Below are 16,825 nucleotides of genomic sequence, written 5' to 3'. Positions count from 1 at the left end.
ATGACATGTTCCAGGGGTGCAGAGAGCGAAAGTGATCGTGACCCCTGGAGTATCGAGGAGGATTAAATTAGCGCAAAATAATTACTAATAAGTACACATGACGACTCCTAAAGAAGGACGATGAGAATAAGATCATGTATTCAAAAGTATTAAGCGTCGTCTGCTTGATTGTCGACACTCGACATTGTGAATTAAAACAACTTTGTAGATTTCAAAACAAAATTGACATGTACAACATCATATAACTTACATTATGTTGATCAGAATTTGCTCTGGTTGAGTTTCCAAATATTTAATTGATTATTAAACAAAAACATGCGATTCTCGTAAAGCTTTTACGAAGTATGTATATAAAACACAAACTGGTTATAAGTGGGAAATGCGAGCGATTTTCATGACTTTTGTCATTTTACATACTAAACTAGCTACACATAGTGAGATGATCCGATTCTTGATTTCCAGATTCTAACACTATGAAAACAGGTAATATGTTTTCTTGTAGAACATTTGAAAATAATATATCAAGAGCACCTAAGAGTGTTTCTAGACTTTGTAATAGATTTTTAAAACAACCACATTTCTCATAGTTTTATTTGTTTTACTATTCTATAAAAAAATCAAAAAGTATGGAATTAATTTCTTTAATCACCTCTTCACTAGGGTTTGGAAGGAATATAAACAAATGATTGAACTGGAATGTCAATAATGATTCAATAACATGAATCCTACCAAGAGCGGTTAATTTCCTTTTTGTCTAGCCATTCATTAATTTTTCTTTATTTTTATGAAAATTTAGTTTGGGAATGTTGTTTAACTTTACATCAAATTCTATACCAAGTATAGTTTATTTATTTTCCCCACTGCAGATTAAACTCTGGAAGCATTTTATCTTTATTTTATTACTTGCTACCAATCCAAATTATTATTATTTCAGTTTTGTCAGCATCTACTTTTAAATCTGTTTAATTCAATGAGAGTTTCATGAGTGACTTCTCTGATCCATCTTGCGCAAAAAATATATCGTCCGTATATTGCGATATAAAGGTTTCAAAATTCTCCAACTTAGTTCCTTTAGTATGCCTATTTTTCCTCATACGTATAGCTAAGTGTTTGATCACATAAAGATAAAGGGGGCAATTGGGTCACCTTAATGACAAGATCTTTTAATTTCGTAATGTTAAGTTCCCTCTATGGTAAACTGTAGATGAAGAATTATTATGTAATGTATTAAACCATCTTAAGATATCATTACCAAAAAAAATATTCAAAACTTTACTGATATTCCAAGATACAGAGTCGAATGCTTTTTCAAAATCACCTTCAAAATTATACCTGAAATATAATTTTATTTCGTAAATTTCATAATATCATATAATAAGCGCCTATTCTCCCAATATATCTTCCAGATGAGAACCCAGTCTTTTCAGAAAGTCACCTCAGCCATGACAGTTTGAAAAAAGAATGTTAATATCATCCATCTATAGTAGCACTATATTGATAAGATATTCCACATCTGATAAGAATAGAAAGAAGAGACAGATATATATGAAAAGAAACTTGTCCACACACCTACAAAGACACAACACATTTACATACACATGTAAAAGCATACCTTGTACCAGAGATAGCTCTATTGTAGTTCAATATAGTACCCAAAACAATCATGATGTCATACAAATTGGAAAAAAACTCATTTTACAAGCTGAATGATAAACAATAAATAAAATATGCTCAAATCACTTGGGAATCATTATACATGTATTAACAAATACAATGTACAATTGAATAATATCCATCACGTATGTTTACTTTTCATCTCCCCATCCCCCTCTACCACTTCAGTGTATAAATGGATATGTATATTATCATTTTTTACTCAATATTGTCAATAGATATATGATATTGATATAGGCAAAAATTAAATATGTCAATAGACTTCAGCCTTGATCTAGTGACAAGAGTTTAGCCTCATGACAGATCTGGGTCCAATAACTGACCTTGACAGCATCACAGGTCTAACCTGAATGACATATTCAGCTTTATATCAGCCTGGAAATAAACGTCATGGGCCTAAGGACAAACTAATGATAGACCTAAGACTCATGACAGACTCAGCCTCATAACGGTCTGTTACAGACCCTGGTCTAATGATAAATCCAAGCCTTATGTTAGACTCAGCCTCATAACGGTCTGTTACAGACCCTGGTCTAATGATAAATCCAAGCCTTATGTTAGACTCAGCCTATTGACAAACCAGTAACTGTAACAATGATGTACATGAATAGTTCCAGTATTTTAAACTAAATATTCACTAGATATTTCCATATGCAGCAATATGCCATGATTTTGGCTTCATTTCTCATTGTCTTACAGACGACCTCCTGCAGGTTCTCATTCTTCATCTCTCCCTTCATGTTCATCACCTTCATCATAGTTATTCTGCTGTACTGTTTGTTGTGGTTACCTAGAATCCTAGTATCCTTGGTCAGTCTATATGACCCCATTGTTTCATCCTATATACTTATTTCTGTTGCATGATCACTCCTTCATTCCTTCATTATTCTATGTTCACTTATACTTGATCTTACCTTTTGTTCTACATCTTTGTAATCTCTTGTCTCAAACTAATCACATAATATATAGATTATTAGAATAAAATTCGTTGGCATGAAATGTGACGTAAAAAGCATCTATTAATATTTGATTCAGGAATTGAAAACTGTAAAAAAAATGTAAATATAACTACTTGTAAGTATTGTGTGTTGTGCATGAATGGTGTTATATAATATAAATGTGTATATACATGTTCAAACAACGTTAAAATACACAAACATATCACAATCAAACATTATTACTTCTACGTTCTCAAAGCCAACGACCAAACTGATTGATTTCTGTAAATGTAATTGACAACTGACGGATACTCAAGCATAACTATTTCTCTGGTTAGTAATGTTGGGTAGTAATGAAATGAACTTGATATATTTGTGAGCTGTGACCAATAATGCTTCATTCTTTTTTTCGTATTTCACTCCTTTTGTTGAATTTACTTTTATAATGGAGGGTTTGCTGTCAACCCATTAAAGTCCAATGAAATATGTGTCAATACCGATGACGTCATTCATTTGCGACAATGTTACGCTACATAAAGGATCACACAATCCTATTGAGTGACTTCACGTCGCGTTTCAACTGTCTTTCCTTACCTCGCGTGAAATGTAGAGGATAATTAATTTCTGTTGAATATCAGATATATTTCACGAGTATGACAGAATATCTATATATTTTTCACGAGTGCAAAATACGGGTATAACATGAATACATTGTGTCTAACGAGCGAAATATGTATGATATTATACGGGAAATATCAAATTTTCTTTTTAATTTATAAGGTAAAAGAAACGAATAAAGACCTATCCAAACATAGATAAAAGCAGTGTTGACGTCAGATAATTTCAGGTTGCACTTGGTAACAAGACGACGCCATTTGGAATGAACTTCTTTTCGTTGTATTCTACCATTTTATGCTGTTATCAGTTAAGAATCTCTTACAAAATTGTTTTTACACCAAATTAGAGAAAACCAGAAATGTACACAGGAATAACCTGAAGGAAATAAACGTATTCAACCAACGTTTCATTTGCTGCTGACCAGGAAAAAAGGCGAATTTCAGTGCGTTGATTTCGAAGCACCACTCTCATTGGTCAAAAGTACGGAATTATATCGTCAGTAGATTAATTCTAAATCAATCTGATAAATTCATATATTTCACCAGCAAAAGTGTAATAGAATGATGAGACATCAATCTAAAAAAATCTTTGCTAACAAATAGTGTATCGGTTTTTTAATGAAAGTTTATAATTCGACAGAACATTTAATCTACTTAATTAACAGCGTAGAACTCATTAACGGGGCGCGATTGCGTGTAGACGGAAATTCCTTCCAGGTCATTGCAGAGATATCATCACCAGAATCAAGTTGATAGCGACCATTCAAGTTGGAGATGCCACAATTTTTGTACCACCAAGCACCGTGAAACTTCTGGGCACAACGGTGAGAACTCTTGTCGTTATCTCTGTCGTACGTGGAAAAATCAGCCCCATTACCGAACATAAGAGCATCCACTTTAAAATGAAAAAGGAAACAATGAAATCGAAAAAGTGTTTCGTCTTAGCAAAGAAAAAAATCACAGCCAGCAACATTTTAACCTTCAACTGGATAAAACATTTCTTTCATTTTCAACATTGGTCAGCCCTGACAACCTTTCATTCTGAATGAACACTCTGCCGTTCAAACAGCATTTTCCATCAAATTCACAATCATAAACATATAGAATCACTTAACAAATGAAAAATTAATAAAAAGTGAAATATGCTACGACGGAACTTTATAGCTATTGTGACCCCTGTGCTGCAACTATCAAAATTTCTTTCTTTGAAAGGAAAATATGACGACCGATGGGCGGACGCCGTATTATGTAATGCGCTAACTTAATAATTATCTTAATAGCAGTTACCGCAATAACGCAAGATTTTTTCCTCTTTTCTCGAATCAAGCTTGCTTTTTTCCACTTTTCTCGAATCAAGCTTGGTTTTTTCCCCACTTTTCTCGAATCAGGCATGTTTTTTTTCCTTCTTTTCTCTAATCTTGCTTGTTTTTTTTCGCTCAACATTGTCACTCATAGTGGGTTGCTATTCATTTATATTATGTGTGTTAAATGGGAGTGATTTTAAATAACAATTATCCTGACTTCAATAATAAACTTAACAAGATTTCGAACCTAAATTCAAAACAACTTTTTTGAAATTTAGGCTGAAATTAGCGGAGTTTAATTGAATTTATTGAGTGTCTAGTACACAAACACATTAAAATGCATCTAGAAGGTAGGGCTTAAGGAAGGGCTGCCAGCCGAGTGATAAGTCATAAAGATGTAAGTAATCGGTGAAGCTGTATAAATGGATGTTAGGTATGCTTTAAGAAACTTTTTGATAGCATGTGTAGTATGGTTTTGTTTTCAGATGTATACATTTAAGAATTTAATTTTATCGCTTAAAATAACTAGTGTAGCAGTAATTCAGCTATGTGATGGTTATTGCATTACTTATTTAAAAGTCTCAGTTTTTGTGATAGAAATGATGTAAATAAAAGTTACTTACAGGAAAACCATGTGCTATTTCAACAAGACTTTGGTCTCAAAAAAAGCATTATTACCGCGCTAGTCTTGAGACAACTGAACATTCTGCACTGAGCACGTCACATTTTTCAGGTTCACTTGTCATGAACAAATATCAATTCTTTTCATAATTGTATCAACTCTTTCTTGAAGGAATATGAAGCAATTGATTCAAGCATTTGTAAATGTCATAGAATGAAAACAAGTTATGATTATGTGACTTCAATTCCTCTAAACGATGTTAGTAATGTACATTGTGCATGTAACTGCGCTTCAGACAATCGCCAAACAATCGCTAAAGCTCAAGATTAAAGCTAACCACGAATTGAAAGGTAAAACGAAAGCAGACCAATGATTCTAGATTACAATTAATGAAATTGACAGTTGACAGCAGGAAAGATGATTTAGCCGTACTTATCGGAATATATTCGCTACAAAGAAGTATGCGAGAAGATGATACCTTACCAGAAACGTTACCAGAGGAGGTCTGTAGTGAAAGACGGTAGTTTTGAGCTTCGTTGGCCACCTGGAATTTTTTGTACTGGGCATATCCTCTTGTTCCATCCCAGGCTCCTAATTCAATGCGAAGGGTACTGATAGTGCTGGTGAGGAGGTGGAGGAGGTCGTTACCTGTTGAACAGGAACTGCGAAAGTTACACTAATGACTGTTTGAATACATGTATATCAAATACAAATTAATTTGTTTAATAAAGCATTTCATTTCATGAAATAAGCGAGATTGTATAGCATCATTTTTTATTCATCGTTCTTCGCGTTTAAAAGCTGTTCTCATTACAAATTGAGAGGAGCTCTCTTAAAATTTACACCACAACAAATTATTAACACTTTCATAATATGTCACTTTAACAGATGCATATCTCATTGCCTACCGATCCAGAACTCTGTATTCAGATCTCCAAAGCCATTCTTATATTCTGTCCAGTTACGGTAGAAATCAACATTCCCGCTATTTCTCCTCTGTATGACCTGTGTGTATAAAGATCAGAATTATAACAGAAATTATCACAGATGTCTAGGTTTATTCTTATATCAATACTGTACAAATGACAATCTGGGAATGAGGTAGAATTTTCGCTATTGAATATACATGTATAATGGAAATATTCGGAAAATAAACTTTTAATTTAAAAGTCTGGGGTATATAACAAATGAAATTGTCATGAATACATTAACTGAAAAGTTGTGTTTCCATCGATCATACAATAAGAATGATATCATTTTTCTCAAAAATCAGTACATAAACCTATATTTGTTATATTGCCTGTTGGTTCCGTTGCCTTTATACCTTCTTCTCAGTTTGGGAACATGACATTACTAACTTGGATTGACCAGGATTTGTGGTGGAGGGTGTCGCAGATGAAACTCTTCCGCAACACCTGTAGTTATTCAAACTGTACTTTTTCAGACTCATACTTACTGTCCACGGCCCCTCAGCTGTGTCCATGTCACAGAACAAACTGACATGCTTGCCTTCCTTGGTGTATATTAGGTACAGTCCAGACGGAGATCCTGATTTGACTTCGGAACAGCTACTCGTCTCTAGAAATAATGAGAAATGCATCAGTACACGGTGGTCTTAAACGCGTTACAGGTAGACATTATCAGAGTACGATAACAACACCAATCACAAGATCTTTTATGTTTCTATACATAGTAATATTTCATTTATTGTGGATAAACTAAGTCTTATTCGTTTTAAAAAAAAACGAGGATAAAGTGAGTTTCATTCATTGAGGTTAAACTGAGTTTCATTTATTATGGATAAAATACGTTACTTTTATTGCGGATAAACTAGGTTTCTTTTATTGTAGGTACAGTGCATTTCAATTATTATGGATATAATGAGTTCTATTTATTGTGGATAAACTGAGATTCATTTTTGTGGATAAAGTGAGTTTGACATTCACTCGTTTTCGAAAACAGGTAATATGAAGGAAAACAGGTGGTCAATTTTATTCAGCTTGACAAAGCTTCTCTGTGAGACATCAAACAATATAAGAATAGGCGTGACTTCAATATATCAGTCCAGTATTTGTTCGCTAAAGTATATATATTTTAATTTTAATTTTCAGCCAACTTTGTCATCTAAAATTAAACTTACTTTAAAACATCATAGCAATGAGGGGGTATTGAAGATAAAGACAATGTTTCATTCTAATTACATTGCCAGGGCTAACCCCACCATGGAATTTAATTCATAATTACATGAACATACTGTGCTTTAACTTGGTAGTCTGATAAAGGCTGCCAAATTTATACGTTTTGGAATTAAACGATAGGGAACGAAGTTTTCTTCTTAACAAATATCTAACACCTAGTGACGTTTGAAAACATCTTGTTTTGAATGAATGTCGACATTCCGATTCTATTGCCAAATCGGCCAAAAATTAGGCACCTTTTAATATAAATAAAGGTTTAGATACAATATAGCCACATAATGAATTAAGTACCCACTTAAGAACTGCATGGTTACTGTACGCCCCCTGTCCGACTACAGTCGGTCAGAACCACGAACAACCGTTTTATTAAACAGATCATTTGGCCGTTTTTTTTGGTGGTTTTTTTTTTCGGATTCGTTCGGCTGGCTTCTGTTTGGCATTTTGGTGCATACACATCATTAACGCACTGTATGAAACTAATTGATTTTAGTATGTTAGGAATATAATTAATATATAATGAAACAGGTACTGATAAAGATCTTTACATTATACACAGGTGAAAATCCCCAGGGTATGTACATCTGAATAGGCCATGTTTTTTTGTTGCCGTCTGTTAATGCAAAAAATCAACATGGTCACCTGTCACCAGCTTCTTTACATACAAACACCAAACATCTGACAAAGTGTTGGTATTTATGCCATCAATGGCAGAGAAATCAGATTAAGGTAGTATTAGCGTGTACAAAGAAGTCGTCGCCATTTGTCTGTGTCGTGATCTGGATGAAGTCTTGTAATTTGCTTACCATTAATTTGAAATTCGTTCACTTTAAAGCTCGTGTCTTTAACTTAATGTGAAAATTAACGAACTCGAGTTAGATAAACATGATAAAGAACAGTCAGTTGTTGGGGAACCTCTGTTTAAAAACAGCTTTATGTTACAACAATTGCGAAACAAGTTAAAGCAACTTATAGTAATCACTCTTGTTGGCCCGGATGTAACCGTGCAAGAGGTCTTACTGTTGGAGGAAACCGGAGTACCCAGGGAAAGCTCACGTGGTCGGCCATGTCACTCCCTACCTTTTCACGTCCATTCCAGGAATCGAACCTCGGACGGGTATGTGAAAAGTTAATGCTGCGCCATCCGACCACCCAACTTCTATTCAACAACTAAGTATAGACTTAAATTAAAATTCAAAACTTACACTAAGATGCTCTTGCTAAAGCAGGTTTGGTGATAACAGTTCTTGTTCTTATTAAACAAATTTAAGTTTGATACAATTGTTGACGGCCAAGTCGAAAAAGTATACAAACCGTCTCGTTCTTCGACTTCGATGCATATGGGATATTTTAGTCACTTTTCTTTCTTTACATTATCGTGTGATTCCTGTTATCAAGACTAAACATTTTCTTCTTGAAATATTTTCTTACAAGGACTTGAAAGCGTATGATTGTAAAGTGAACGTAATGTTGATCAAGGATATTAAGAAAAAGAAACTGAAACGTTTAACACATATTTCTTATACTTGAAGCCTGACCATTACCTCCTAAAATATCTAATGACACCTAAACATCATATTCGGAGACAAAAGGCATTCCCAAAGTCTAGGGGGAAAGTTTGACTGTCTGTTTGGCAGATACGTCATCGAATCATCAAAGCATGTAATAAAAAATATTAACTAATCAAAGAGTCATATTGGGTATGAGATTGTCAATATCAGGTATAGCAACCACGCTTTGTGGTACAATTCCTGTGCCCATAGCACAGATGCCGAATTTTGTTGTGCGGAAACCTCTGCCACTTCAATGCGGTCAACAATTTTCCAAATGTTTGGCATTTTGGATCTAAATGACTTGTCTGAAATAGTCCCAACATGCTCAATTGAATTCATGTCTGGTGACATTGCATTGTTGAATATGGTCTTGCACTTAGAAGGTTCTAAGTGGTTTGGGAAGGTTATCCTAAACGATGGGTCATTCGTCCAATGAATAAACACTGAAATGTTGAACAAGCGAAAGTCATAAAATCTTATCTCTTCTGCTCATTTAAAGTTCCATAGGGACATGCAAGGAAAGCTCACACTACAGAGAACAGCATCCTCGACCGGTAACGCCGTCGCCACCAAATGCTGTTGTAATTCTGAATGTGATCCTAATGGTATTTCTGTATTTCTGTCCTGTCGTTTGTCGTTCTAAGTAAAAATGCGGCTTTTATCAGACAAGTGGACTCTTCGCCAAGACCTAATATCCCATGTACAGTGATCACGCGCCCATTGCAGTCTTGCTTGTTCATGTGTTCCAGTCAACAGAGAACGGTTAACTTGGTCGGCGAGAATGCAGTCGCCTATTGTTCAAACGTCTGTTGATGTCACTCAGCGCCGGCTAACGCGAACATTCAGATATGTTAATGACATCTTGTCCTTAAATAGCAAGACATTTAGTGACCACTTCCATCGGATATATCCACCAGATTTGGAAACCAAAGACATGAAATCTCTCGAGCTTCTCCAACTATGAAACCAACACGGACAGCATTCCACCAATCTGTATGATGAACGTGATGATTTCAATTTCTCTATTGTGAACTTTCTATACCTGGATAGCAGTATACCTGCATCACCAACCTATGACGCAGTTGATTCGTTATTCAAGGGCCTGTTCCAGTTATCACGATTTTCGTGCAAAAAGTCGTCAACTGATGAACGAACTCATAATGCAGAGTTTCCAAAGATGTAGGTTGATGAAAATTATGGGGAAGTTGTGTAATCCCTAAGTGATTCACTGAGAAATATTTAGAATATGATAGTACTTACTTGGATTGACCAATATTAACATGGAAGACAGAAGATGCTTACTCTTCCGGACCACTTTGTCTTATTCTCCTTGTACTTTTTCAGGAGGCTCCGTGTAAATCTTTCAATTTGCTCACATTTTGCTCGAGTTTTATGGAATTTGAGTTTGGATCATAATTATTTTGGCATGTTTGTATTTTCTTTATGTTTATTAACGTCCCACCGTCCTCTGAGCCTGGTGTCAGTGGTGAATAGAGCTCACCTAGCCTGTCTACACAGAAGTCTATCATCTCTATATGTAGGTTTTCGAGGTCTGCCAGAACTGAAACGCTCATGAATATGTCTGGTTTGGATCAGACGCTGCATCAACTGAGAATGGCGCAGATTAAAACGTGATTACTATTGATAAGGTTGAGGTCCAGGTCCAGGTAAATACTAATGAGAGATTGAAAAGTTTTCGTCTAGAAACCACTGTAGAGCTAGCACTGTACCATTTTTAACAGTTAGGGCACAAGGAATAATAATAGTTGTCATGAACAGAACTTTAAACTTTGGTAATTGTTAGATGAATAAGATCTGTATAGAAATGATTAAGGTCTTTGACAACGATATTCCTCAGGTTTGGCATAATAATCAACAGGGTAGTCCATTAATCGGGTTTCATATCTTTAAGAGGTTATAGTCGATAACATTCGGCTGCAGGGGAAGGGGTTTTTTTTCTTTTTTTTTTTTTTTTTTTTTGAGAGGAAAGGTCGGGGGAATCTTCAGCTCCTATATCTAAAATATGTGATGTCATACTGATTGGTGCATACACAATAGAACTGATATATAGAACTTTTATATCCGACATCATTTCATTAGTGATGGTCCACTGTGTTGTCCAGGATTTTTATAAATCTAGTGAAAATTCAAATTCAAGTTTCATGAAAAAAAAAAAAACTCTAAATAGAAAGTTTCAGAAACCAAACAAACCGGAGATGAATAACGCATGTCAACCAGACTCTTCCCGATCTGTATAGATCTGGCCAACATGTTGATAGCAAGATCAAATAATAATTTCAGCACATTAATGGTTGGTTGATTACAGGTGTTCCATCTCCGTGACTCGCCCTATCTTTAGGCGTTGCCTCGCCGAAGAATGTCAGTCTTCTGACGTCCTTGGTGGACAACTGGACATAAGAGTGTGACTAGCGTGTCTTTACCACGTGTCAGGATTTGACACAGCGTGTCTTTACCACGTGTCAGGATTTGACACAGCGTGTCTTTACCACGTGTCAGGATTTGACACAGCGTGTCTTTACCACGTGTCAGGATTTGACACAGCGTGTCATTTACCTGTACATTATCACATCTGAACAGACTGACGTAGTGGATAGTGTGTCATTATGTTACTTATGATATATATCAGAATATAATGAGATAATCACATTTAATATTTTGTCTCAAAATCAAATCATTATAGCGTTAGATTCTTCAAAATATACCTTTGCTGTTTGTCAATGATATATATACCTATATGTAAAAAGAAACAAGAAGAAAAAATCATTTCAAATAATTTACTCATTACTTGCCTCTTGAAAATCGTTTCTGATCTGTCTCCAAAAATATAATAATAGTAATGAGGGCATTGAGAAATCACGAAATGTGGTCTTCCTCAATTCTTCATGCCGTTTTTTTCATCAAAACAGGACTACATAGTGACATTCCTGTAAGTCTCCATATTCTAAGATAACAGTCGTTTTATAAGGAGGTTGTTTAACGTTCGGGTTAATCACATATTTCAATTAAATTAAAATTTATTTCATGGCTAAAGGAACAAAAACTTGGAATTGTGCAAACCATCAATCCTGTTATTAAATACATCGAATAAAATCAAAATATGTGTAGGACTATCTCTTGTGACGATGATGTTAAGGGGCTGGAACTAGGCATCGATAACAACACGACCCAAGCACGTTTACAATCTAATACCCATAGATGTTCATCGAAATAAAGCAAAAATGTTTTCAATATTGAATTGTGTTTTGTTGATGCTGTTTCGCAAGGAATTAGATTTTAATGTCATATTTCTATAAAAGAAAATTCCAGGCTAGCAATAAGGGAATTGGGCAATAAAAATGTTACTTGGTTAACCAAGATTTACATGGAAGGTGTCGTCTGTGAGGCGGAAGACGCTTACTCTTCCGGAACACATAGTCTTATTCTCCTTGCACTTTTTCAGGAGATTCCGTGTAAATCTTTCTTTTGTTCATATTTTGCTCTAGTTTTCTTGATTTTGAGTTTGGATCAGATTATGTTGACATATTAGTATTTTCTTGGTTTTTTTCCCCCACTTTATCGAAACGTGACAATTAATTAAGAATATGGGGAGGATGCAGTGATTGAAGAATATGGACGATCATTTTAAAGTATGTTATTTTAGTTTTAATCTCCAGAATATTTATTATATAAATTTCATAAATTTACAAAAAAAAAATCGTATACCAATCCGCCCATTACGTTCTACGAATTTCAGAAAAATAGGATTTATTTTGAGAGAAAATACTACAGTGTTTTGGAAATATTTATTTTTCTAAATTTTCATGGGCTGGTTATATTTTCTTGTGCGTCTGTTGTATAGAAACTGATGTAAACCGACAATAAAAAAGCATGTACAATGTACCTACCTTTTGAAAAGTACAAAGTAGATACTGATACATTCGCAGTTCCCTCCTCATCTATTTCCCGAGAGTATGTGTCGCACCTTTTTTCCGATGTCGTATATGAGAAAGCACGACATTCATCGCTTTTACAAAACGTTGAACATAAACCTTGGTTCATGACTCCATCGTTGGAGTCGAGTTTATACATATCAAGATCGTTAGTGGCGACCCGCAGAACTCGAGTAAATATTCTATTTTTAGATGCAACGTCATCACATAGACTTAAAAAGAACAATATTAAAAATATATCCATTATTAATGTGTCAGTTGCACGTATAATCCTTTCTGATCGTCATGAATTCAGGGACGTTTTACTAATGCAATGATGAACAGATTGGATCCAGTAGAAATCGGTCGTCGCTTCATGATGCAAAGTTAGTGATCCGTTCAGCTTACTTCATATGCAATGTACATGCGGGAATTGTCCCGACCGAATGACAAAGTTAATTGAAACCATGTGCTTTCAGTATATTCTAGACGACATCAAGGTAATTGATAATTGCCAAGGTCCATTAGGCTCGTGTTTCGTGTTTATTTTATCTCTGCCTGGCCAGTTGTAACACTTTTATGATGTATTTTAAGAAATATAGTAAGCTTAAGTTCGTCTCTTCTCTCGTTACGTAGTTCCCAACGAGTTCAAATACAGCGACTTACGTGAGGCTAGAGATACTAGGCCATAGACGACTCCAGGTGCTTCTAACTGCACCTTTTCTATGTTATCAGACAAAGGTTCAGAGCAGCCGTCTCAAACACGTGAAATGCTTTCCACCACAGATCTTATAAATGATGAATAGATTTTATCAGAAGTACGTCTACTCACTGAGTACTTAATAATTCAACAGCATTTATTCGTGCTAGACTACCATAACTGATTGTCGGGATTATCTGGTACACAACAATTTATGACCAACAAAAGTTAATGAACTTGTTACTGAATATATTAAAGCTGACCATCCGATTTGACATTATTAAAAATTAGGACGAAGTGATTAAGAACGTGATAATAACTAGCAAGACGGAAAATTACCAATATCCTAAACGATTATAGTAAAGACAGTGGCTTGCCTGGATCTTTTGAAAAATAAGTTGATGATATACATATGATGATATATTGTAACACTTCCATTTCCGATTGTTAAGAAATGACAGGATGCAGTTTTTTTCTCTTTCGCGTGGGATATCACAACGGAGAAGTGCTGTGCACACTTGTCTGCTTGCTTGTGCACTGGCGGAAGTAAGCTTTCACACATTAGCATGCGGAGTCTATATTTATTGAAATCGTCCTTATTGGTGTTTACAATGCATACCATTGTGTCTTACAATTATATGACTGTTTATTTGCCATAATAAGGACAGTCGCGCAATTATCCTATCAAATCTTTAGTTGCCGTTAATATTTGACAAAATTCACTTGCCTATCTTGTTTTTCATAATATGAACGCATTCATTCTACTCACAAAGTACTTAATCATCAGTGTACACGGATCGTTATCTGCACTGAGGTTCAAGCTGTTTAAAATCAATTAACAAACTTAATATATTGGTCGTTTAATGGTGCTTTATATGTTTATTCAATTACATATAACCGATTTAATATAATGGGCCTTCATAACACCACCAATGAAAATTTGTCTCGCGACAGAATTGACATCACAAATGATAGGCCAACATGTACAATTCACAGAAACAATTTATAGTTCCAAATCAAGAGATTTCCAATGGCATTTGTGTTGGATATTGAACCCACAACATAGCCTTACAATAATTTGTTAAGTTCTTCATGAAAAGCACAGGTCCAAAGCGGGGAGTGCGCAAATTATGTTGCTATAGGATTGTTCATTTATTCGTCCTAGACTACCATAATTGATTGTCGGGATTATCTGGTACACAACAATTTATGACCATCAAAAGTTAATGAACTCGTTACTGAATATATTAAAGCAGACCATCCGATTTGACATTATTAAAAATTAGGACGAAGTGTTTAAGAACGTGATAATAACTAGCAAGACGGAAAATTACCAATATCCTAAACGATTATAGTAAAGACAGTGGCTTGCCTGGATCTTTTGAAAAATAAGTTGATGATATACATATGATGATATTTTGTAACACTTCCATTCCGATTGTTAAGAAATGACAGGATTCAGTTTTTTTCTCTTTCACGTTTGAACGCATTCATTTGAATTTAGACCGATCACCGGGGCGCTTTGAACGTAGTGCTTTTTGTTTCAGTCTGTCACGTGTGCGACATTTTTAAAAGACTGAATGAAACGTTGTTTTATTTCACGGGCGAACATTTACTTCAGAGTTCGTGGTACACATTCAGCTACTTCCATACATTTTGCTGATAAGTTTTTAACCTCACACGCGATCGTTGGCACATCTCAAATGAGTTCTTTCCAGCTCTCGCTAGCAAATCGTTAAAATCTATATAATCCGTCGTATAGTTCTATACTAGCCTTTCCTAGTAGTCTTACAAATTCGGATCTCTAAATTGTTATTGCGATGTATCCAGCCAAATATCTTTAACACCAAGAATAACATCAGAAAAAATAATTGCAGACAGTTTCGCTGAACAATTAAAAAAAAAAACAAAAAAACGAGCTCTTAAAATGTGATATACAGGCGACACGCAGTAAACCTGCTCTGCTTATAAGGACAATATATAATATTTGAAATAAATTCCCATCTGAAAATGCACATCAACGTGTCAGTCGTAAGTTGAAACTGGTCGCGTTTAACGGTCGCCAGTTTGCCTGTTGGTTCTGTTGTTGTATACCTTATTCTCATTTCAGAACGTGACATTACATACTTGGATTGACCAAGATTTACATGGCAGGTGTCGCTTACTCTTCCGGAACACCTGGTCTTATTATCCTGGCATGTTTTCAGGAGTCTCCGTGTAAATATTTCTTTTGTTCGTATTTTGCCCTAGTTTTATTGAATTTGAGTTTAGATCATGATGACATGTTGATATTTTGTTGATATACTTAGTACGTATAGCCCTGTCCACCCCTCATGAATTCCTATCCAGACAATTGTAATAAAAATAGGCTGTGTCTAACAGTAAGAAACCGTCGCTTAATGACGAAATCTAATGATATTTTCTTTTTCATTTTGTCGGGATATTTGCCGCTCGTCAAAACCACAGAGAAAACGTATTATGAATTACAACATTATTGATTTGGTTATCTCTGGAGACCCTTGTAGCATGCTATCTTTGTTCATCCGTGTGTTTTTCTGAATATATTTAAAGATGCATTATCATAGAATAATGATATATAAATGAATACACATGGGAAGACCGAGAGAAGTAAGCTACAAAGGTCTCCATAGGTAACCAAACGTGTTATCATTTATAATGCAAACGTACGCCTTCGTCTACTCACTTCGTCCATAACGAAGGACTGGTTGTGTCTAGTGTGTGGCTACTCATTAATCTTCTTTTGTTTCCAAGTTCAAAGGCAAACTTCATGGTTTCCACTCCTAACGTTTCAACCACGAGTGAACCCAGTGGCACATTACGCAGAAAGTGGCCATTTGGAGAACAGGTTTGAAGACGATGTTTCGCATTCACATAGCCACTGGCTGGTAAGGACTGCTCCAGAGCTTGCAATCGCAAGAAGGTTGGGAACATTTTTGATAATTTTGTTTCCAATACTTGTTACCAGAGCTAAATATCTCCCTAACGATGCCCTGACCAAGGACCGAAAGAGTCACGTGCTCATCATCAGTCTGACGTCTAATGAAACTTTCAATTGCTTTTGTCCTATTAACATTTACACGTGTCAAACGAAAACATCGTGTCAAGTTCTGTAACCCCTCCGACATTACCGTCTCCTTTGGTCTTTGGTGCAGTTCAGAGAGTTTCCGTCTTTCAATATACATGTATATATGTTCTTAAAAACATCTCACTCACTTAACCTTACCTGGAGGAAAAGTAACATGCTTGAGACAGGTCCATGTGTTATTCAGGGT

At 35.3% G+C, this 16,825-nt stretch overlaps 1 protein-coding gene across 1 annotated transcript; it reads right to left on the bottom strand.

Moving 5' to 3' along the window:
- Positions 1-3,879: 3,879 nt before the first annotated feature.
- On the bottom strand, positions 3,880-16,484 carry LOC132543083 (fibrinogen-like protein A). The gene is made up of 6 exons (XM_060206538.1): positions 16,237-16,484; positions 12,809-13,065; positions 6,612-6,733; positions 6,064-6,160; positions 5,639-5,803; positions 3,880-4,124 (listed from the first exon to the last, which is right to left on the bottom strand). The coding sequence occupies exons 1-6, from the start codon at positions 16,482-16,484 to the stop codon at positions 3,880-3,882; spliced, it is 1,134 nt and encodes a 377-aa protein (XP_060062521.1).
- Positions 16,485-16,825: the final 341 nt, after the last annotated feature.

The sequence above is a fragment of the Ylistrum balloti genome, unplaced genomic scaffold (genome assembly GCF_031769215.1).
Source record: "Ylistrum balloti isolate Yb309-2 unplaced genomic scaffold, AGI_CSIRO_Ybal_v1 Utg369740, whole genome shotgun sequence".
NCBI lineage: Eukaryota > Metazoa > Mollusca > Bivalvia > Pectinida > Pectinidae > Ylistrum > Ylistrum balloti.
The sequence above is the reverse complement of the archived record's forward strand: the minus strand, read 5'-3'. Positions and strand labels throughout refer to the sequence as shown.

Excerpts from the sequence above, each read along its gene's own strand:
- LOC132543083 (XM_060206538.1), bottom strand. The coding sequence starts at position 16,484 with ATGTTCCCAACCTTCTTGCGATTGCAAGCTCTGGAGCAGTCCTTACCA. Across the intron at positions 6,161-6,611 it reads CAGCTGAGGGGCCGTGGACA|GTCATACAGAGGAGAAATAG; the intron begins GTAAGTATGAGT and ends TTATACACACAG. Across the intron at positions 5,804-6,063 it reads GAATACAGAGTTCTGGATCG|GTAACGACCTCCTCCACCTC; the intron begins GTAGGCAATGAG and ends CCTGTTCAACAG.